Source organism: Ptychodera flava, chromosome 20 (assembly GCF_041260155.1).
Source record: "Ptychodera flava strain L36383 chromosome 20, AS_Pfla_20210202, whole genome shotgun sequence".
NCBI classification, from domain to species: Eukaryota; Metazoa; Hemichordata; class Enteropneusta; family Ptychoderidae; genus Ptychodera; species Ptychodera flava.
In genome coordinates this window covers 38,968,754-38,993,050 of record NC_091947.1, presented here as the reverse complement: position 1 = coordinate 38,993,050, position 24,297 = coordinate 38,968,754, and the positions used below count along the sequence as shown (strand labels likewise).

General features: G+C 40.5%; 1 protein-coding gene across 2 annotated transcripts in view; it reads left to right on the top strand.

Annotated features, from left to right (window-relative positions):
* Positions 1 to 871: 871 nt before the first annotated feature.
* Positions 872 to 24,297, top strand: part of LOC139120881 (DNA-directed RNA polymerase II subunit RPB2) — a 412,063-nt gene continuing 388,637 nt past the window's right edge. The window contains exon 1 of one of the 2 annotated variants that reach the window (XM_070685501.1): positions 872 to 1,139. In XM_070685501.1, the coding sequence (XP_070541602.1) occupies positions 1,121 to 1,139 (19 nt within the window). In that variant the 5' untranslated portion in view covers positions 872 to 1,120. The remainder of the gene's footprint in view (positions 1,140 to 24,297) is intronic. The other variant, XM_070685502.1, reaches the window with a different exon arrangement.

Genomic DNA, 24,297 nt, shown 5'->3' with positions numbered 1-24,297 from the left:
TCCACCCATACCACACTGGAAACAAGAATACTAGTACTCCTTTATCTGGTGATTGGTTTACTAAGTTAACCTGTTCACCCCCAATTTCCTGTAAACAGGTCCACACTCACCATTGATAACAATTGGATTGGGGCCAAACCATGGCGGTGAAAGGGTTAACCAGTGTAAGAGTTAAACAGTATATTAAACCATTATCATAACAATCAAAATGCATATTGTGTAGGCAGAGAAATCAGGGGTTTCCCTTTATTAAAAGTACTGAAAATTTTGTAGTATAGAATTATCGAGATTTTCTCTACAAGATTAGTTTTACCCATGCTGGTCAAATGGGACTGACACCATGTCATTGAAAGTATTCTTAGGTAAGGCTGACATCCATGTCTAGACTTGTTCTTGTCACAAGCAGAAGCAAATAAAACATTTGCAGACATCCTTTGCTGGTATCCTTCTATATTGCCCTGTGTTGTAAATCCCCACCTCAATTTTTGATCGTTGAAGATTCGATCAATTTGTAATATTCGATTTTTTTGAAACTGGGGGAGGGTCACAAATTTTTCAGCCTTGCTTTGGGGGAGGGTCATAAATTTTTCAGCCTTGCTTTTGGGGAGGGTCATAAATTTTTGGTCACTCTCTTACGAAATCCCCCCGGCCCTCCCCCCCTGCTAATTTACGTCCAGTCCCTGCCATTGACATAATGTTGAAACTTTGAATACTGTTGTAAATGTTGAAAAATCCACACTTCATATTTTGTTCTCACTGCAGCGTGACGCAAAAATGACGTAAAAATCCGCAAGTTCCCGGATGTCCGCGGTCAAGAATTGTTGTTGTCGTCTGAGATTTTGTTCCCCCCCCCCCCGGTAACGTTCGATTTTCCCACTTCCCCGGGGAGCCCCACCATAACATCATGACGTCACTTATGGCTCCCCGAGGATCATAATCGAACGCAGCCCTGCAAAGTCACCAGTGGTGAAGGCGGGAGAAGTGAAACGGAAGTGAGAGCGCCGCCACTGTTTGGAGTGTGCGGGTAAGATAGTTGGTTGAGGAAAGTTTTCCCCAACAATCAATCAACGCCTGAACGTCTAGCCGCGTCTCGAGCGGAGTGTTGGAGTAAAACGCAAACATGTACGACCCTGATGAAGGTAGGTAGAACAGGGACCCTTCATTTAAACATGTTTGCGCGTTCTCTCGAGTATGTTGCGCATGTATACAGTATGATGACTCTCATTTTTTTCCATTTAAAGATGATTTTTGATGCCAAAACTGCTTCGATGCTGTGTTCGAAGCGTTTTGTGGAGGGACCGTGAACAAACAATAGATGAAAGCATGAAACAGCTGCCAATCACGAGGGGACGCGCAAAGGTGCAAAACGATCAAACATTTGTTGTGTACATCGGATCGATTACGATGTCAACAATGAATAAACGATTCTTACTACTAATTCTAGTACTTGACCAACGGTTACTGAACACGAGCCTCCGATAGAGTTCAGACACAAACGGACTACTTCATGGTTTCAAGCAGATTGCCTCTCCCTGTTTGTTTGTCGATCTGTGTACCTTTTAGCCCTGCGTACGACCAACGTAAAGTTGGCGTCATCCTCATCCTTATCCTCAGCCTCAGGAGTCACGCGAAAATGAGGATGAGGATGACGCTACAGCGTCAGCTTCACCGGCGTCAGATCCGATTATTCCCGAATGTGTGTGATGGAATGATAAGTGTAAAAACGACTTTAAAAATGTGCTCCAACTTTCATATCACTGTAAATGTTAAAGGAATAGTCCACCCAAAATGTAATCTGCCTCATACAGATTTCTATGTATGTCATAAAAGCATTTATCATTACTTTTTGCACAGAAAGAGCGATTTGTTGAAGTTATCTATGAAAATAAATATCAAAATCAGGCATTATGGAGACCAGTGTTCTCCCCAGAAATTTCTGAAACAGGATCGGCTAATTTGCATAACAATTACTATGTAAATTTTATGTGTAATTATACAATACAAACGTCACTTCATAACATCAGAAAAAATCCTACAATAAAAGGATAAAGAAAGATCTTTCATGCAGTACGTAACCATGAAAATAGACTACAAATCTTGAGTTTCAAGTACAATATATTACATATTGTATTACATCCATATTTTCATTCAAAGTCTTCCAATTCTCTCTAGAATAACATTCAAAATCAGACGTTTTATGTGATCCTCTGTTACTACCGGTACATGTTTGTCTGTAGCCAGATTGCTATTCTAAAACCATGGACGTCTTTTTTTAACCTTTTCACCCCCAGTTCCCTGTATACAGGTCCAACTTTACCATAGAAAACAATGGATTTGGGACAAACCATGGTGGTGAAAGGGTTAAACGTCCATGGCAAAACAGTTACACGGACAAGTTCATACGGGACTGAATATTGCACTTTACAATTCGGAGTCAGAGGAGCATGCCTGCAGAGAAATATGTTGACTTTAAAAACTCAATTCGTAATAAAGAGAAGCCCGAAAATATTGATACCAGGTATTTTCAAGAACAAGATTTGAAATTGCATCGACTTCTACTTCGACAAACGTACGAAACTTTGACAACTGCGTAGCGTCGGCCGCGGCCGTGCATTGTGTGGAGCACGCTTGAACACACGTGACCTTTGAACCTATACTTTATACCCTAACCGTACGTACATAGCTGCTGTATTCAGATGATCACACGAATGATTATTTTAGCTCATGTAGTTCCTTTTTCTTTCATTTCATGGTGCCTTGAATATTGTAAAACGGGTCATGGGATTTGAAACTGGATCAAGTTGCAATTGTTTCTCAAAGTCAATCGAACAAAGCAGCAAGTTACGAATGCGTGACACGAGGTGACACACATGGCTTCAACGTCATGTTGACGTACACAGATCTCGAAATGGCTAACTCGAACACGCAACGATCTGAACACGCGGCAGTACCATACATTTTTGCATCTGATTTTTGTCTCAATCAATCGTACAATTTCAGCCACTTCTGATCGAAATCACTTTTCCTGACCTTCGGATTCTTACCAGTGCGAGACATTGGTGGCAACGGCAGTTCAACCAGTTGCCTATATAGCATCGAACTACCTCCATGCTTTGACTGAGTGCCCGCTGGCAAACACGGTACACCGAGCTTTTCGTTGAGTATACTCCATGTCCGTTGTATAAAATGGCCGTTATCTGTACGATCGGCAGCGTAACACATTTCATGCATTTTGAATTTAAGTTTCATCCGTCTTTAGCCGATGTTCATTTGCAATACGGCTGGCCTATTATTCTCCTCACAGACAAGCGGACAAGCGCGACTTTGGGTGCTGTGCACCCGATAACCCTGCCTCATTGTGTGTAAAACACCTAAAGCATCGACATGAAAGGAGAACAGTCTAACCATTTCACACATTTTGGCGATGGAATAAACCTTTTAATCATCGGGCACGTCGTGTTATCGCCACATTAGAACCGTTTCACACTTGATACGCTCGCTGAAATAAAAGTGACAAAATCGCCGCCGAGAAACAATAGGTCTTCAGCCACTCAGAATCAGCGGACATGAAACAGGGTCGGCATGAAAAATAAAGGATGGCGGGCGAAAAAATAAAGGATCGGGCGAAAAAAAAATAAGGATCGGGGCCGATCCTGTTAAACGGCCTGGGGAGAACACTGGAGACCTTTTAGCCGACTGTGCGCAGCCATATTGTCTACTCCCTCGCAAAGCATGTCGGGAGAAATGCCCGGATGATGACGTAAAGTTTTCGTGTTTTGGTGCATTGGCTAGGGGGTCTGATCTAGGGAGTCTCATAAATAGCTTATGCCTGCCTGTAAGTATTAGGGATGTACCAATAATCGTGGGCGAGATTTCGATAAGGCATTCTGAATGATTCGAAACCCGAAGTGAAAACACCGCCTCTAAAAATTATTGCCGGTAAAGATTGCCACTGACATAAGTTTTGAAAATTATAAGTGCAGTGCATGTTTTTACGTATGCAAAGGCCGTTTCCAAGAGAAGGACTTCGTCGGCAGTTTGACGATCCACAATCAAATTTGGATTAGGAAAAGACTTCAAGATGATGCTGTACCACAAACTTACACTGGAAAGCAAATGCATTGGTGAAAAGAGGACATCCAAGGGCGATATATTGTGGGAGAGACTCTCCATATAAAAGAAAAGAGGTTCATGGTTTAAAAATTTATGATTTTTTCTGAACCGCTGGAGAGTTTGAGATCATCTTTCTTACAACAAGTTTACTTATTATTCTTATTATTTTGATGACATCGCATTGGTATTTAAAACATAATAAAGTTTGCGTGATCAGTTGAAATTAGAAAGTTGTATTTTTGCTCGGGCATGTTTAACCACATCAACGCAACTACAGCATCCACGCATCAAGTCAACGGAAACGATCCATATGTTGAAATGAGTTATCTGGAGCCAAGGATAGGTTCAAAAGAGTTCGAGAAAGAAGTAGATGCGTATATGACAACTTTCACTGATGTCGGAAAAATTTCAGACATAAGTCTTTTCTTCCTTTTAGAAAAAAATAGGCACGTCAAAGTAAACTCTATTATCGGGCATCCATGCTGTAAGTTCAATGTTTCTACGATACCACGGCGGCGAGTCATATTTTTGTGGCGTCGAAAAAAATAATGAGCAATTTTGCCACTAAATTGTAAATAAAAACAAGAAGCAGTAAGTGAAGTTTGTTACTGCATTGCCAGAGCGGAATTACAAGGGATTTTCCCCAAATATATTATCACATGGATTTCAATAAATGGTCCAAAATGAACCTACGTTTCATATAAGCACGCTGCACGACCGGCCGTACGACCATGTTGGATTGAAGTGAAAACGAGGGTTTCTGTTGTGGGGTTTCTAGAAATTTCCATGTAACTACGCAAAGATTTGAGTGCATCGTATCGTAATTCAAACACGCCACTCAACCTCAGCAAGCACATAGAATAACATCATTGAGCTAAAGCCTGAAAACTTTAAGTTGCAAAGTGAAAAAAAACGGAATCAGATACTCAATATGTGTGATCGAATATATTTTACGTTTCTCAGTCAGGCTATTAAGACACCATTATTCTTGTAGCGTAGAGTAACCATGATTCAGATTTTTTTCTTAGAGCTGTTTCTTTCCATATTGCTATATAATAGTACATGACTTTTTAATTTTGCCATCTTCCCGCTCCCGATCTGTCGAAAGGTAGTTTATTTCATTCCTTTTTTCTGTAATTTTTCTCTACGACCAGTCGCGAGGTCGTGGCTGTAACTTTAGTGTTGAATTTTTCCGACATTTTCCTCTGAGACCGGCCGCGAGGTCGTGGCTGTCAGGTTTATTTTTTCGGTCGTTTCTCTCCACGACCTGTCGCCCGGACGTTGCTGGAAAGTATTGAATTTTTCCCAAAAGTTTTCCCAATGACTGGTCGTGAAGTCGTAGCTTTCAGATTTTGACCATCCTCAATTATTTTTTTCCAAGACTGCACCAAGTTGACAGCAGCAACGGCTACTCGGATTCGCGATCTCTTTCCATGGCGGTTTCTAATTACCGGTAACTTACGTTTAAAGTTCAATGTGAGTTGTGAGAACAGGACAATTTTAGTGTGTTTTATGACTGTACGTTGAAAGGATAAATTGAAATTTCATTTAGTACTCCTAGAACATGAAAGTGTGTTTGAAGTTTAATTTAGTGCCCCGGAGAATATGAAAGTGTGTATGTATAAATGTTGCTTGTCAGATGAGTGACGCACCATTTAGAGTCAGACGGCTGAGCCGTTTCTGGTCGTCCGCTTTGTCTCTCCTCCCTCCCCCATGGGGAACGGTGCTTGGAATTTTTTTCCTCATTCGTTCATTCTTTTTCTATATGTAACTGAATAACTAGCACTTTGAATTGGCAATTTTCGCTAATCATTCTTTGTTATAAAAAGAGTTAATCGTATTTTAAAACCAGCGTTGCAATGGCTAAACATGCGGAGCAATGTCGTCATACAGTTCTCTTTGGGAGTTTGAAATTCAACATCGTATTTTTCAAGTGATAACAGCTAGCTTGCAATGCTGATCAAAATGTTCTACCCAAAAGTACAACCATTGTGGGTAAGGTAGAGTTCGTTTCGTCACCAGGCGATATCGAAGATGTGTTCAGCCACGGTGGAGGGACCGTGGTTCAGTTCCAAACATGGCCACGTAACGGTGAGCTACCAAAAGAGCCATGCTTGTACAGCTTCCTTCGGTAACTGGTGGAGCCACGTGCCCTTCTTTTATTTCTGAATTTATCGATGTGTCCGTCTTTTCGTCGGAAACACCAAGTTCGAAATCCTGGAGTTCGGAGTCGCTGAATTCCGGTTCAAAGTTATAAGGTTGAAGGCAAAGTGTATCTATGGGGCAGTAGCTCAATACAAACGTACGGTAGACCAGACCCCCTAGCGATATCCCCTAACTTCCTCAACCAAACACGAAAACTTTACGTCATCAAAAGTTAAGCCTCTCTGAGGAATTCCGATAGGTGGCGCTTCCATATTGCGAAAATGGTGTCATACACATCAGTTAATAAAACATTAATTTCTAGGATAATAAACAGCACATTTTTCATCTTTTCATCATAAATGTTACAATAATAATCTTCTTCAACTTTTAAAGGCAGGTTGTTATTTGGGTGGACTATTCCTTTAATCAAAACACAGTGGGGTATGTATTTCATAATATTTAGTAACCTCTCCTCTTAATATCCGTTTCTCACGATGTAGTTATAACGCAACATTCTTAGCCCTTAATTTCCTTAAAGTTCAAAGGTTGTATGTTTAATACATTGACTTTTCAGGCCTCAAGTCATAGTTATACCAGTTAATTGTTTTATATGTCCTCTGAATAATTAGGGCTTTCATATCGCCTCTCATGGTGGCGATTTTTAAACATTGCGGACCACGTATACTTTTTTTGCACCAATTTTTGGAAATCTTGACGCAAGAGTTGAGAGGATACCAACAAACACATCCACGGATCCATGGACTGAAAATTACGAACATTTCCAAAAACTGGTCTGTATGAGACATTCTAACGATAAAATATTACCTGCGAACCAGTTTTACGATTCAAAAGAAAGTTGAGAAAGAATGGAGTTGTTATTTTCTTAAGTTTTGGGCGAATTTTATCATTTATCCGTCATCGGGTAGCGTAACTTCGGCAATCTTCGGATACGACGCTGAAGCTGACGCTGAGTAGCGTCATTTTCAGCGTCAGCTAGAAAGGTCACCTGAGGATGAGGATGACGCCAACTGTACGTTGGTCTGCGTACTCTGCTGTGTGTTCCGCTATAGCTAATCGCCCCGCTCACCACAGCCCTGCAAAGACCCGTAGGTAGGGTCGGCAACTCTCTTGCTAGCCCTGCGTACGATGCTGTGTGTTGGCCGTACAACACGGGCCGTACAACAACGCTGTGTGTTGGCCGTACAAGACGTACGGGTCTTTGCAGGGCTGTGGTGAGCGGGGCGATTAGCTGTAGCGGAACACACAGCATCGTACGCAGGGCTATGTACCTTTAGGCCTATGGATGGGTGATGTGTATAATGTTGACCTGCAGTACGATGTTTTACGAGAGATCTTTTTTGGAAGTATGTTGTGGCCTAGCCCTGCGTACGATGCTGTGTGTTCCTGGCGTTATACGGCCTCCCACCACAGCTCTGCTGATTGCCATGGACAAAACCGGCAACATGCGGATCCAATTTGGACGGAGCATGAAAAACTACTTTTCTAACTGTTTTCGGCCGAAATCAACTCGATTCAGATCTATGCAGCCTACCCAAATCACTCAACCGCTCACAGACTGCAAAAAAAAATGCTCTTGTAACGTTGTTTGCTGGTGATGCACGGTCAATGGCCCATGCAGTGGACGGCCATTGGATACGTTCATGCCACGATTATACAGGTGCCCATGAGCTGCTTTATTTCCTGTCTGGTCGGGGCAATGAAACTAAATTGTGATTGATTCATCTCTTTCGGATTTGACCAAAAAGAGACATTTGACATAGATTATAGCATCAAATGTTGACCGTTCAGACTGAAACATGATGAAAGGTCTGAAGATCGCCGTGATGTCATTCTTATACGTTTTTCTGAGCTTGTTTTTTACTAAATTACTCTAATATTATCTGACTTTTTCTTGAACTCTTAATCAACTTTTCTTTCCCAACCAGGGCAAAACATTACCTTTTTAACTTTCATAGTAACCTATGATTCATTTAATTCACAGATTAGTAGTCTCTTATGTTCTTCCTCGATTGTCTGTGACTGATTTTGCTATCCCAATATCGATATTGCGTTCGCACTCAGGCATCTTGAAACTTACGTCATTCACTGAAATAGTTTTCGGACAAACTCAAGAAATTCGACAACTACTAGCGAATAGTCGGCAAAATTTACAAACACTAGCACTAATATTATCGGACAAACTCAAGAAATTCGACAACTACTAGCGAATAGTCGGCAAATTTACAAACACCAGCACTAATATTATTACCGTCTTTAGCTAGGTGGATTCGCTTTATTTTGTAGTATATGAAATAAAAAGTGATTTGCTTGGCGGAAGCAGTATATAACAATCTGAGTTCCCATTTTTACCCTACTGTGTGAGTGTATTATTCGAATGAGTGAGATCATAATCTTACGCTGTTCCAGTTGGACTGGAGGTTTTTTAGCTCCTCAGTTTTATATACTGAGTAGCTGTTAGAATTGAAAACCAGTATGGCGGCGTGAACTTTTACTTCCTTCTGTCAACTTTTACTTCCTTCTGTCAAGATTTGGCGTCAACTTTTACTTCCTTCTGTCAAGATTTGGCCAATTAACTTCCGTCTGTGTGTCCATGTGTCATGTGATAAACTGGTGGTGGCCAATTACAGTGAAATTTGATCAAGCTGCAGAACTTCATTAACCAAGGTGTTGTTTTAATAGATGTGTATCTGCGATTTTTACAACATTAACACAGCAGGGCTTGATGTGGTCTTGTTTACGTCTTTAATCAGCTACATGCCCTCAGTTAGACAACACACCAGGGCCACTCCATGCATGTCAAACAGAAAAACATAAACAAATCACCACACTTTGCAATGTCATGTATCTTTCATTTTTACTTGTGATGAACAAGTGAGCGTGAAAGTTCAGGTAGCTTTGGGAATTGACCGGCTAGACCAGCATCATATAAACTTACATGTTCAAAATACATTTGTAAATGTATTTGTGGAGTTCCTGATAGGACTCAATGGTGCACTGCAAGAACCTTTTCAACATAGCGATTCTAATAAAACGTAAAAAAAGACCAGGGATCTCCCCAGCCCAAAACAGCATCGTGGCCCGCGACGCTATCGTTCAAGCCTAGCCTAGCATAGTGAACTGTCTGTCACCGCACCGGCATGGGTTGGCTGCACGTACAAGCAACTCAACTTTCCAAGATCAAACAGTCAGTATCTTGTGAAAACAGCAACATAGCAATGAAAATTGTTATAGTCAGTGGTAAAAACTCTTAACAGATGGAGTGTTAATTGCTTTAAACAAATGAAAATGCATATGAAGAGAATGAAAACCCACATTGCGTGCGTGAGTGAAAATACTGTAAACAATGGCAGATGTGACATCAGAGTGGGACTCTTCTATTTTGGTACCGGGGGTGCGCAGGATCAGAGAACCCTGGTAAACGTACTGAAAAAACATGATTTTCCTGGCGATGCTGTCACAGGAACTTCTATGCCTCATTGTTTTACATCTTTTAATAGTTTCTTTGATCTGAGCAGTTTTACCAACTGTTACGGTATATTTTACTCTGCTACCCTTTCTTTAATGGAGCATGGAGGTAGCAGATGGGAGTTAAACAAGGGTAGGAGCTTATGCAACTTAGTAAGGATGTACTAAATTAAATTAACTCAATAACCACAAGTGCTACACCCTTCACGTTTGGTATGATGGGAGACCGTATGGTGCCATATCCTGTACCTTATTAATTATGCACATATCTAATTCTGGGCAAACCAATAGAGCTAGAGGTCTGATTTTTGGTATATAGGGATAACAAAATGTCACGTGACTTCCATGATCTTTGAGCTCGATTTCACAAATACTACTGAGCCTTTCATCTTTTTTGCATATTTATTTCTCTTTTGCACCTGTGCAGACAGAAAGATGGTAAATATTTTGCAGAATTACTTAACCCTTTTCCTGCCAAGCGCCCTTGTCCGATATCCTGCCAAGTCAGTAGAAAAACGCCCCATAATATGTGCCTGCAAAAGATTGGCTCTCCTGCATGTTATCCTGCCAGGCATTTTGGCAGAAATCGCCCATTTTCAGGGTTGTTTTAGCCATACTTATACGTGTTAGACTTTGATAATTTCTACATGCCCGTAGACAGGGGAAGGAGCTCAAGGGTTACTGCAGAAAAAAATTGAGGTCACCGGCTTTGTTTGCCCCTGGGAGTGCGTCATTTTATTGCCGTTTCATGTTTATTTTTTCGGAAATAAACTCCTTCAGTATTACGCACGTCCGCTAGGCACAAACATCACCTCACTCGTCTGTTAGTCAGAGACCCTGAGGGTCGTGCTAGGGTGCAGCAGCACCGGCAAACCTGTCCTGTTTCCCCAGGGTAGGGTCAATTGAATACGTACTTTCAACGACTTGGCAGTGTAGCACAAAAACTACGTTTTTGCCGTTGTATTAACGACATGGCTGAGCCATTGAAGCACAGCTCCACGTAGTTTAGCCAGCTCAGTTGGGAGTTGGTTTATGAGTGTTACCGTTCATTACTGACTTAATCGAGTGGTCCTCAGTCAGGTACGGGTTTGTACCGACATGGCTTGGGCTGCAGCTAACCAGTGATAACCAGTCACTACACCCAAGTCGTCACTTTTGCGATGCATGGGTACAACGCAATATGCTTCCATTGTTCTAGCCATCGACGTGTCCACATGCCTGGCAGCCATATTGTACTGCTAGCTGGTTTGCATAACAAAAGCAGTCCCTGCTAAATGCAGGCGGTATCCCCGTAGCATATTGACCTTATGTCACCTTTTGAATTCTCTGTACGCAAACAGCGTACGTAGTTACCAATGCGTCGGCAAGAGGATACGTTTTCCCTGCAAACCAGAGCCAATACTTCGGACGATGGAATAAATAAAAAATCCAAAGCTACGTCCATTGAATGGCACGGCCAAGGCGGTGAAGGACGTTGCCTGGCTTGAACTTGGAGAGCTGAAGCCCAGCTTAGTACGTTTGACACCAGTTTGTAATGATATTTCCGAGTCGTTCATATCCGTTCCATCGGAGGAACAAGTCGAGCTGTCCCGTCAAAAATACGTTCTCATTTTCAGTCACGCACAACTGAATAAGTGACTTTCGTCTCGCACCATCGGCATATCTGCCAAGTCGTTTGCAAGAGGTAGCCTTCTAGATTAGCATTGCCGAGTTGGTCAAGTTCGGCAGCAATCTCTATAGTGCCAGGCAGCCTAGTACGTCCAACTCCGCCAGCAAACGTCACCATGCTATCCTGCCAAGTCCGCTAAAAAGCGGTAAAAAAAACCCAGCCCCCCTCGGGTGTGGGGGACTGGCGGACAGGTTTCTGCACCTTTCCCTGTCTATCGACTCCCTGCGAACCCATTTCGAGGGGAAAAGGCGTTCCTTGTCAGAAAACCTCCTCGGATGACCCCTAAACGCACAGGGGATAGCAAAACGTAGTGCCGTCGACTTGGCAGGAAAGGGGGTACCCAAAAAGGGCCCGATTTCCACCGGGTTGGGAGAATAACGGTCACCAGTGCTTAGATTCTGGCTACACCGAATTTCAAGCGGATTTTCACCGACTTGGCAGGAAAAGGGTTAATCATCTCAGAGTTGGCCAGTATACACAAGAAGATATAAACCTACTTCAGCAAAAAGCTGATGAATTTTCTGGTCAAGCAGATCAATGTGAAAATGCAATTCACTTTTATACTACAAATTTAAATGTTGATAAACACAATGAAGCAATTTTCACTAGAGTGCTGACAGAAAAATTACAGTGGCTCACCTGCATTCCAATGCAGTAAATGGCGCGTACTCACTTTACCAGTCGCCTAATAATAAACCGCCACATACTCCATCAGGATAGATTGGTGTTAATGTATGCAACTTATATTAATGAGCCAAATCATGCCCTATATACAATTAAATGTACCTAACACAAATCTTGTGTATCCCGTATCCCAACCCCATGCCTCCAAGTCAATTACTGCTTACCAACAACCAACTACTTCAGCTGGCCTCACCCTTGAGGAGCTTCAGTGTCCTTGACGCTATTTTTATAATATACAATAAATTGACCTCATCAACATAGCTTAGATATTCATATTTTTTCTATACTTTTTGACTTTTGATTTGAAGTCTTTTGATTCTCCATTTGCGGCAGCACATGTACGTTACAACCGTCATGTGATGACCGAAGTGTGATTGTAAAGTTGTTGGGAAGTTGTTCAGAAGAAAAATCATTATGTATTTAGAGGCTGCAGTTCGGGATTTTTCAAGATGAACAACCCATTATTTATTTCCTACATCTTTGAAATGGGAATTACGGTAATCTTTCCTGTGATAAAAATTGTTTGAACGTCTTTGCAATGTGTTCCAACAATGAGTATGAGCTGATTCTTTGTTAGTAAAAATCATCAGAAATGGTCCAGTGACTGTGATAAAATAGACACAGATGTGAAACCATTGCGGGAAGATAGTAAGAAATTTACATTGCAATATTTGCTGTTGTATTTCTCAGCAGGATTCAAGAACGTGTTTGGCGGTCAATTGCTTCTGTCATAATAATCTTGATTGCAGCTATTTGGCGAGAAGACAGCGGGTACTTATAATCTCGCAAAATTATTGATATCATGTCTTTGTATTGGAAATTTTTGATCGGAGGCAGCTCAAATCAACAGCCGTGGTATATTAGGAATCGTGTTCTCACTGGACACCGAACTGCCTGCTATAACGTTATGTAACATCGGCGGTAACACGTTGGTCGTAATCTTGTCTAATTCTGCCCCAACTTTTGTACTGTTCAGAAATTTCAAAGCTAGATTTTTCTTTAGCCCGACATATAATACAGCGACCTTGCACACTAATGATCATTCCACTGTTTCTGTTGGGGTTTGTTGGTTTTTTAATTTGCTCCGTGACCCGGTAAGATTTTCTCAATACGATACCTGTCTGCCTGTTAGTGTTTGCAAGGGCGTTACTCTTCTAATTTATGAAATTATGACAAAGTTGGGAAGATTATTATTTTGGAGCAATTTTGTCATTTTTTGTCAATAAATCTTAAACAGTATTTTCTTTTTAAAGCCCCTGGACAGACAGCTTTTATATTTGGTACAGAGACATACAGAGATCACAATAGTTAAATATGTGGAAATTGTCCTGAAATATACAAATTTGTATTTTCAAGACAATATTGTCATTTTTGGTCAAAAAAACTTGTTCTCAAAATTACTTATTTGATAGCTGTAATTTGATAAAAAGTCCCGAGGGATGTTATTAGATAAATTTTCTGCTCAAAGTGTTGGGAAACTTTAGGTAATTTTCTCAGTTTGTGACCTTAAATGACCTACACCAACCTAGGATATGTTGTGAGACAGTTTTGAAGGCTGTGAACATAATTTTGTCATATTTTTTTTCAATTAGTAGAAAAATTTGATCCAGAAAACAAAGCTGAGGTGAATTTTTTCATTGTGGACCAATTTTCACAACTTTTCTATGTAAGACCACACAAGAACTGATGACAAATTTGGATCCAGGATAATTCCAGATGTTGTAATCACCCCCAACAGTTAGGCATTTCACTATCTGTGACTAAATTAAGTGCTGTTTACATTAGAATGATAACACTCATCGCATTAATTAAAAAATCCCAAAAGTTGTAAATACATTTCCTGTCATCTTGTGCAGCTGGTCTTATGTAATACCAAGATGTGGAACATTTGATATTCAGGAGGGGGTAGGGTCTAGAAGATTGATGATGTAGCATTACTTTTTTACCAGATCCCTTGTACATTTTTAGCTCTCATTTGGTTATACCAATGTGAGTTTATTGTATAAGCTGAAGTCGATGGCATCTGTACGTATGTATGTGTGTATGTATGTATGTACGTACGTACAGTATGTCCGTCAACATCAAAAACACGCAAACCGCTGCACATTTCAGCTTGGTATTTGGTGTGTGGATGCATCCTGGGCTCTAGATGGGATTTTGTTGAAATGAAGTCTGCATTGCCAAAATTATGCAAATGAGCTCTCAAAATGTGAAAATGGTCAAGAATTAATATCTCGAGAATCGCTGTTTTGATTGCTTTGAAAATTTGTGTGCAAGTACCTTAGGTGAAACTTATACAGTTTTACAAATATTGTGATGATATCCTTAATTTTGTATTTTTACTGAATTTTTTGGTGATTTTTCTCATTTTCAGTAAAAAGTCTTCTTCTCTGAAACCACCTGCCCAATCGCTCTCAAATTTGGGTTGGATCTTTGCGAGGATGTTACTCATCTAATTTGTTGAAATTATGACAAAATTTGGAAAATTACTATTTTGGAGCAATTTTGTCATTTTTGGTCAAAGAATCTTAAACAGTATTTTCTTTTTAAAACCCCTGGACAGGTAGCTTTTATATTTGGTACACAGATGTACAGAGATGACAATAGTTAGATATGTGGAAATTGTCCTGAAATATACAAATCTGTATTTTAAGACAATTATGTCATTTTTCGGTCAAGAAAACTTGTTCTCAAAATTACTTATTTGATAGCTTTGTAATTTGGTATAAAGTCCCGAGGGATGTTATTAGATAAATTTGCTGCTCAAAGTGTTGGGAAACCCCCAGATTTGTATATTTTAGTTAATTTTCTCAGTTTCACCTTGAATGACCTACACCAACCTAGGATATGTTGTGAGACAGTTTTGAAGGCTGTGAACATTTTTGTCATATTGTAGGAAAATTTGATGCAGAAAACAAAGCTGAGATGAACTTTTTTCATTGCTGACCAATTTTTGCAACCTTTCTATGTAAGACATACAAGAACTGATGAGAAAGATGTATCCAGGATAATTCCAGATGTTGTAATCACCTCCCACAGTTGAAGGCATTTCACCATCTTCAACTAACTTAAGTGCTGTTTGCATTAGAATGATAACTCTCATGGCATTTACTAAAAACTCCGCAAGGTTGTAAATACATTTCCTGTCATCTGGCGTTATGTAATACCAAGGGATGGAACATTTGATATTCAGGATGGGGTAGGGTCTAGGAGATTGATGAGGTAGCATTACTTTTTTACCAGATCCCTTGTACACTTTTTTACCCACTCCCACCTTTTGTTTTTATCAAACCTTCTCTGTCTATTTTTTGTTGTTGACACTTGCTTATGTATTTAGGATCTGCTTGTCCCATTGCTATAGAAGTTGATATGCATGTTCCTAACGGTGACCTCCAGTACCTAAGTTGGAGATCTTATTTGCTTTTGTCATTCTTGTTTTTCCTGGTTTAAATATTTCTCGAATGGACCAAGTCAAACCGAATGTGAGCACACTGTCCTTGACAGTATTTTTAGTCCCCACGGACACCGTCCGGGGGACTTATAGGTTTGGTCATGTCCGTGCGTGCGTCCGTGCGTGCGTGCGTGCGTGCGTGCGTGCGTGCGTGCGTCCGTTCACGCAGATATCTCAGAGATGCCTGGAGCGATTTCATTCAAACCTGGTACAAGGATTACTTCATATGTCATACAGATGCACGTTGATTTGTTTTGTGATATGATCCAATATGGCCGCCAGGCGGCCATTTTATTACGATTTTTCATGTACAGAGCCATAACTCAGGCATGTTTCAACCGATTTTATTCAAAGTTGGTACAAGGACATTGACCATCGTCATAGATATGCACGTCAATTTGTTTTGTGATACGATCCAATATGGCCGCCAGGCGGCCATTTTATTACGATTTTTTCATGTACAGAGCCATTACTCAGGCATGTTCCAACCGATTTTATTCAAAGTTGGTACAAGGACATTGACCAATGTCATAGATATGCACGTCAATTTGTTTTGTGATACGATCCAATATGGCCGCCAGGCGGCCATTTTATTACGATTTTTCATGTACAGAGCCATAACTCAGGCACGTTTCAACTGATTTTATTCAAAGTTGGTACAAGGACATTGACCAATGTCATAGATATGCACGTCAATCTGTTATGGCTGCCAGGCGGCCATTTTTTTACGATTTTTTCATGTACAGAGCCATTTCTCAGGCATATCCGCATGTTTCAACTGATTTTATTCAAAGTTGGTACAAGGACATCGACCAATGTCATAGCTATGCACATCAATTTGTTTTGTGATGCGATCCAATATGGCCACTGTGTGACCATTTTGTTAAGATTTTTTCATGTTCTGAACCATAACTCAGACATGTATCAAGCGAATTCATTCAAAAGTATTTTTATCACAGACCTAATGAAGAGGACTCTATCCTCTCTGAGGACCTGTAATCAAAATACCCATTAACAAGTGGGGACTGTGTCATCAACGATGACTTTTTTCATTAGTCTTGTGGCAGGTCTATACATGTAACTTGGGTTTCCCCCCATGGAATCTATTAACCATGGATCACCAAACTTTATGGCAATGAAATTTCTATGGTTTATGGACACAGCTATTGTTTTTTAGCTCCACTGTCAGTGACGCGGAGCTTATAAAATAGGTTGATTTTCCGTTGTCGTCCGTCAACAATTGCCTTCTCCTCTGAAACCGCAAGTCCAATTGCTTTGAAATTTTATATGCAGTTCACTTTGGGTGACCTCACTTAAGTTTGTTCAAATTGTGGTGAAATTTGCATATTTGTATTTCTGGGACATTTTTTGCTGTTTTTGGTAAAAAAATCTCTGAAACTGCATGTCTGATTGCTTTGAAATTTTATATGCAGTATAATTAGGGTGGCTTCAGCAGTGTTCACGCTAGGATTTTTTTCAAATTAGCCACGGTCTGCTGGCGTGGCTAATTCATGCAAAAAAACATTAGTCACAGCAAAAATTGATTAGCCATGCAAATATTTTACTAAAAACACAAAGATGTGTAACTGATGGGACTCTGTTATTCAACGTAAACAATGTTGGACGTCACTGGAACATTTCTAAAAACACTTCGTGAGCAAATCATTTTTTAGTCATAAACTCACTTGTCCCTGGGCAAAAAGACAAAAAAATTGCTAGCCCAGCCAGTTTCCACTGGTCTGCCTGTGACTTGTGGTTTCACTGCCTGCTCTCCAGCTGCAAAATGTGAGGGAAAAATTGCGTCTGACATGAAGATTTTTTACCTAAATTTACGAAACTTGTGTACCAAAAACTATAGCAAAATACCACTGACTTTTTTCTCCTTGTCTTTGAAGATACGAATCAGTCATTTTTTTAGCGTAGAGCATGACCGTTTACACATGATATAAGCACAGGCGCTCCTTATCTGGGTAGTCTGCTAAGTAGATTAATTTTCGGATCGATCTATTGATCCCGTAGTCGATTTGCCCGCCACTGCAACCTAAATACTCACAAGATATGCAACACAATCACTCAAAAAACATGTGATCCTGGTTTTCAACTGGCCGTGCGCTCACACAAAACATTCAGAACTACACTCCCATATACCTAGTTGGATCACAAGTTTAACCATCTCCTCGAAGATCACGCTGATGAACGTGTCACTCATGTCAATCTTTGGTGTTTTGAGACCAAACGCAGTGAAATGTGGCCTGCAGAACGATTCTATCATGTGATGTAATTTATTCCACTTTATTTTTGGGCGAAAAATTCAATTCGCAAGCGTGGTTAATGACTTTCAAAAAATTTTCGCAAAATGAGAGTTTTATTCGCATTTTGTAAGTGTGGCGAGTGCTAGCGCGAACTCTGCTTCGGTGAGATTTGTTCAAATCGTGGTGAAATTTGCATATTGGTATTTTTAAGGCAATTTTTATCACAACTGGAAGTTGTGATATAGAGGTGGTTTCAACCGGTGTTTGATGTCGTCCATTTCCGTAAACGACAAAAACTGCTGAACAGACTGCGTTAATATTTGGTACCGATACATAGACTGGTTCCAAGGTTCCAATTCCGAAAAATGGAGCCAAACGGAGCGGAGGTTATATAGTTTTGGGAAATTTCTAACCCCCCTTTTTAACTAATTGATTTTAGGGGTCTTTCATATATGTAGTTTTGGAATGTACACCAATCCTGCATTGTGGACTGTTTTATGAGTTGTGGAACAGAAATGAGGTTTTGATGAATGTTAGAAATATGCAGGATGGCTGATTCAAAGTATAAGAGATTTCTATGCTCTTTTGGGTATCAAAAGCAATAAAAAAAAACATATTTCATAGTTTAGATTCTCACTTTTGAGATGACCCTAAGCATTTGTTATGTAAACATCCTTGAGTCAATATACAGACTTTGACATTCCTGAGATTAAGTATCCATGACCTCACATGTTACAGTCTTTCACTACCATGGTATGGCCCAAACCCATTGTTATCAATGGTGAGTGTGGACCTGTCTACAGGAAATTGGGGTGAACAGGTTAGACAATGCCATGTCAAGTTGCAAGGTAGCACCAGCATAGAGTCCTAGCATGTCCATGTGTTCTCACAGGAAATTACAGGGAAAAAATTATTTGAGAAGTTTCTCTCCTTTAAATAGAAGTATATAACAATTTAAACCTGTCATGGATGGATTGCTCTCAAATGATCTGAAACACAGTTATTGCCCATTAGCAACAAATCTATAGCAAGATTTATGTAAAGTTCATGAACTTACACAAGGTATTAGACAAAAGATGACCATGACTTTGCTACTTTTCAACACCTTTTATTTCATTCAGATTTCCTCAGCTTAGTGTATAATTTTGTAATCTTAATTACTGTCAACTTAGCTTTACTAACTTATTCTAACCTCATTATTCTTACACTACTGTTATACCTTATAACCACAAAATTTCAAGAGATGCATATATGATTGTCACTTAACAAACGAAGTAGCGATGACATTATCTTTTTGGGCGCGGTATTTTCAACTTTCGGTACAGTACGGTATTGTTCAAGACCATTGTGTTAATTGCTGGCTGTTTTCGGGAACATTTGACGGCCCATATGAACGATGCCGCTGACAATGGCAATGTCACTTTACATGTCATGAAGCGTATAAATTTATATAAGCAATAACTCGTGGAAAATGACGGCACGCTTCAGAGATGAGACGGCTTATGTGAACTTCGACTGCCACTGTCTTTCCATACCTGCAACAAAATGCAGTAATTCACACTTGCAACTTTAAAGTCTGAGGAATACGATGCAGAACATCACTCCTCTGAAGGTTTCCAACAGAGCAGTACGTAACATTAACTATCCAAGTCAGCAAATCGTCTCAGTGTAACCATCGCATCGCCATGTCTCTTGCAAAGTTTTTTATCAACATCACGTCAGTCAAACGTACGCACCCGTCCGATGACATCGAAAACAAATCACTGCTGCCAAGTACAAAGAAGTCGAAAACTGGTGACAGCATTCCAAAATCCCACGGTAAACAAGCCACACACTTTCGTAACAAATGGGTGTAGGGACGCGAGTCTTTGCTATATTACCGAGTGGGTGAGGGGATGTTTTGTCGCCTGTGCCAGAAGTACGATCAGCATCCTTTTGACCTGGAAACCTGGAACAGATTTCTGTGCAAAAGACTTCTGCTCGATAGTGTAAAGGAACATGAGGTCACGACCACTCACTTAGACGCCATGAAGCAGTGTTCTCCACAAATGAAAATTAAAGGCGGGCGGCTAATTAGCATATTTATTTGCATAATATTTGCATACAATTTACATATCACCAGGGCTATTCACAAGGCATTCCAGTGATGAGATATACTTCTGACATTTTTAATATTTTTCTCCATTCAGCAGTGATAAATGGCAAGCTGTACAATTTATTTTTAAATTTAAATTCTTTTTATTTACATTAAATAAATAATAAAACATCAAAAGTGAAAAAAAAATTGAACTAATACAAACAATACAATTTAGTAAATACATTGCACAATACCAACATGAAAATTCAAAAGTAGGCCTACAAGAGAAGTAATCAATGTTCGAAATAATCGGTGGCAAATACTGGCACGTTTTCATATGATCCTCTGTTACTATATGTTTGTCTGTTGCCCGATTGGTAAAGCCATGAACGTCTTTTTTTACGTGCGGCGTCCATGACAAGTTGATACGGGACTGAATATTTGCACTAAGTTACAATGCGGAGTCAGCGGAGCATGCCTGCAGAGAAACATACGTTGACTTTAAAACTCTATTCATAATAAAGAGAGGCCCGAAAAAAATGATACCAGGTATTTCCAAGAGAAAGATTTGAAATTTCATCGACTCATAGTTCGGCAAACGTACAAAACTTTGACAACTGCGCGGCGTAGGCTGCCACGCATGTTTGTGTGGAGCACGCTGGCGCTCTTGATCTCGATCACACGCGACCTTTGAACTATACAGTACAGAACCGTATGTACATAGCTGCTGTATTCGGATGATCACACGAATGATGATTTTAGCTCGTGCAGTTTCTTTTTACTTCATTTCATTGTGCCTTTCATATTTAAAACGGTCACGGATTTTGAAACTTGATCAAACGCAACTGCTTCTCAAAGTCAATCGAGTGAATCGCATGCAAGTTACGAATGCGTGACAGGAAGTGACACACATGGCTTCAACGTCATGTGGACGTACACGGATCTCAAAATGGCTAACTCGGCTCGGATACGCAACGACCTGAACACGCGAAGTACCATACTTTTTTGCATCTGATATTTGTGTCAACCAATCGTACGATTTTAGCCACATCTGATCGAAATCACTTTTCCTGACCTTCGGATCCTTACAAGTACGAGACATGGGCGGCAATGGTAGTTGCCTATAGTATAGATGCTTCGACTGAGTGCCCGCTGGCAAAAATGCAACACCGAGCCTTGTACCGTGTCCGTTGTATGAAATGGACGGTGTCTGTACGGTACGGTCGGCAGCTTAACACAAGCTTTTTGAATTGAAGTCTTAGCCAATGTTCATCGGCACTACGGCCGTTTCACACTAAAAGCTCGCTGAAATAAAAGCGTGACAAAATCGCCGCTGAGAAACAATAGGTCTTCAACCACATTTTTAAGTAGCGACTCGGGTTCATTGTCACATTATTCAATCCTCATTTCACAAAGAAGACGTGGTCACACACCGACATGTGGTACTTTTTCTATCTGCCTCGGTCACCGAAGAGTTCAGAAAATTTGTTAGTTTTTTAAAAACAGTGCGCATATGGCTGTTTTACTAAAAAACACGTGTTTTTTAGTTTTTTTTTACTCAAAAAAGTGTAAGTACAATCTCCAATCGGCCTTGGTGATCTGTTTACGGCAATCGACGGCTGGGTATACTGGGCAAAAAACCGTGTCCCGGATTTTTGAAATTCGCTTTTGTTTTTCGCACAGTGCACCTTCAAAGTGTCAACTTGACGTTTTTTGCATAAATTATCGGCCTTTATTCACGTTTGTCAGGATATCTTCACTTCCAGGCCCTTTATCGGAATCTGAGACACGGTCTTTCAGATATATTCATTCACTGTCCACAGGTGAAAAATCAGGCTAATCTGTCCCAGGCGCCGCCGACTTATACTTATTTGAATAATGTACGCACTGCCAAAAACGGAACTGAGAAAATCGACGATTTGTGTAAACGACCTATGCGTCACACATTGTGACCAAGAATTCCGACTCGCGCACCATTTTCTGCGAATTTTCTTACACCAGGACTAAGTTGAAATATTTAGAGTGAAGCAAGACCTCAATGTAGCAAAGAACGTCACTTACTGCAGCGATGGATCAATTCAGGAGATGTTGAGCTTCATATCTACGCAACTCGAAGAGACCACTTTATCACAGCTGAGAAGGACTGAATATTTCTCGATAATGCTCGATGAAACCACCGACATCAGTATCAGTGAACAGCTAACCTTGAACTGTCGTTTCTTGGATGACCGTTAGGGGTAGCGCTAGGATTTCAAAGTTATTAGCCACAGATTCCTTGCGTGGCGAATTGGTCACACATCTTGTTAGCCACACACAACTTTCTTTAGCAACACTAAAAGTTTGTACATTAAAATCAAAACAAAAATATTTTTAAGGTCTCATCTTGTTTGAAGTGCCATAGACTTCACATGCAATTCACACCCCCCCCCCCCCCCCCCCCTTCTTAGACAAGGACTTTTTGAACGCAACTGCTTGTTACACTTCTTTAAAAGACTGGTGCAGTTCATTTTCTGTGATGTGATAAGGAATCCTAGCAACCCATATGATTCAATTAGTACAACCATAGAGGTAAACTATTGTGCAACACATACACACAATTACAGGGCTTCCTTTCCCCATCGTGTGAACTGCAAGTATAATAGAATGAAGAGCTGAAGACAAAACAGTTAACTAATTTTTTTATTGATTAAATTTGGTGTTTGGACCAACTGACATTAGTTTGATTCACGTACGTACAACATATGCTTTCGATAACTTGCCTTGATTTAATCGTGTCCCGTAGTCATACTGTGTTAGTCAATCTGTTTTCAAAGTTGGATCACGTGTTTTGACACGCATACCAAAAGCGGTCTTTAGTTAAAAAGAAACCAAAAAGTATTGAGATAAAAGTTTCATGCCCAGTTTATTTCAGTTAAAAATACAGTGTTTTCAATTGGCTTCAAACTCACAAAATATGGTTTCCAGTCACCTTGTGGAGATGCAACCAACACATGTCAGACGCGACGCGACACAGGAAATATGTCATGATGTCAACAGTAACAACACATACATTTGTAAACAAACTAGGTCGACCGTCATGGCTCTCTCTTTCTCTCTCTCTACAAGCTGGATAAGGCCATGATACCAACAGTTTGCATGTACTTATCGATTGCAAGTCGCTTGAAAATCAAAATACACCTCAGTTTAACTAAAATCTTACAAATTTCTTCATCGTGCCATGGAGGTAGAAGAGAAACATTAAAAGAAAACCTCAACCACGGGGACCATCTGGAGCGTTCAGCGTCACGCAATGATGGCCATGCTGCCATCCAATGCTACGTTCAATCGCAATCAACTTGGCTAGCAGTTCGCTCCATTTTTCCATAGAATATGATCAAAAAAGTGGTAAAATCTACCGTTTCTATCACTCAGAGAGCAAAAGCTGTACATGATATAATCGTCTTATGTGTCTGAGTTGCGGAAAAGCTATCATAAGGTCTCTCGACTCTCGTTGAGTGCACGGCAGCCAGACAGCCGACCTGATTAATATTCACGTAAACCACTGACCCCTTCGCGGAAAGTTCACATAAATTACGGGAACTCTCTATTGTTAGGGTGGATGATGTCATTATTTTAGTCCTTATATGGTACTAAACTGGGTTCAAAGGGTAAAGAAGAAACTTTATGGCTTGCCGAGTTCAACAATGCGTACCTAAGCTGGACAGAACGCATAGTACGCAACCATTGTTGGGTGACGCTTAGAGCGAGAGTATAGGCCTAGTCACTTTGATTTCATCACCTGATAGCGTCGCATTGTCCACCGTGAATTTGACCGGGGGCTTTGAGTTTGAGGCCAGTTTGCCACACTTTCATGACCGTGGCGAATCAAGAAGACATTTTTAATGATTTTATTCGCCACCCAGCACTTTCTGTCGCATTTTGCGAATGTGGCGAGCGCTAGTGCGAACCCTAACCGTGGTAATCTATCTGTTCGATTTTTGAAAATGATAGAACCGCTAAAATCCGAAACCAAAGATGAAGTTGTGTCTACCGTCTCGCTGAACGCAGAAACCATCGCCGTACATGTGAAATCATACTTCACTGTAAATGAGCTCTACTACGCGAAGCTATGTGGTATTGGTACTGACGGCACGGCAGTGATGACCGGTAAACATAACGGGGTAGTCAAACAACTTTGAGAGCAAGCCATTCAGCAATTGGTATACACTGCTGTGGAAACAGCCTCCAGTTGGCATCGTCTCAAGCCGCTAATGCTGTCACATACGTCAAAAAGTTCACATCTATCCTACGGCAGCTGTAAGACTTTTTCGACACTTCTCCAGTTCGAACAGCCGGCCTTCATTCCATCCAAGTAGCATTTCACCAGAAGAAACTCAAACCAGTCCAACCCTCGCCAACTAGATGGCTTAGTTTGGGACAA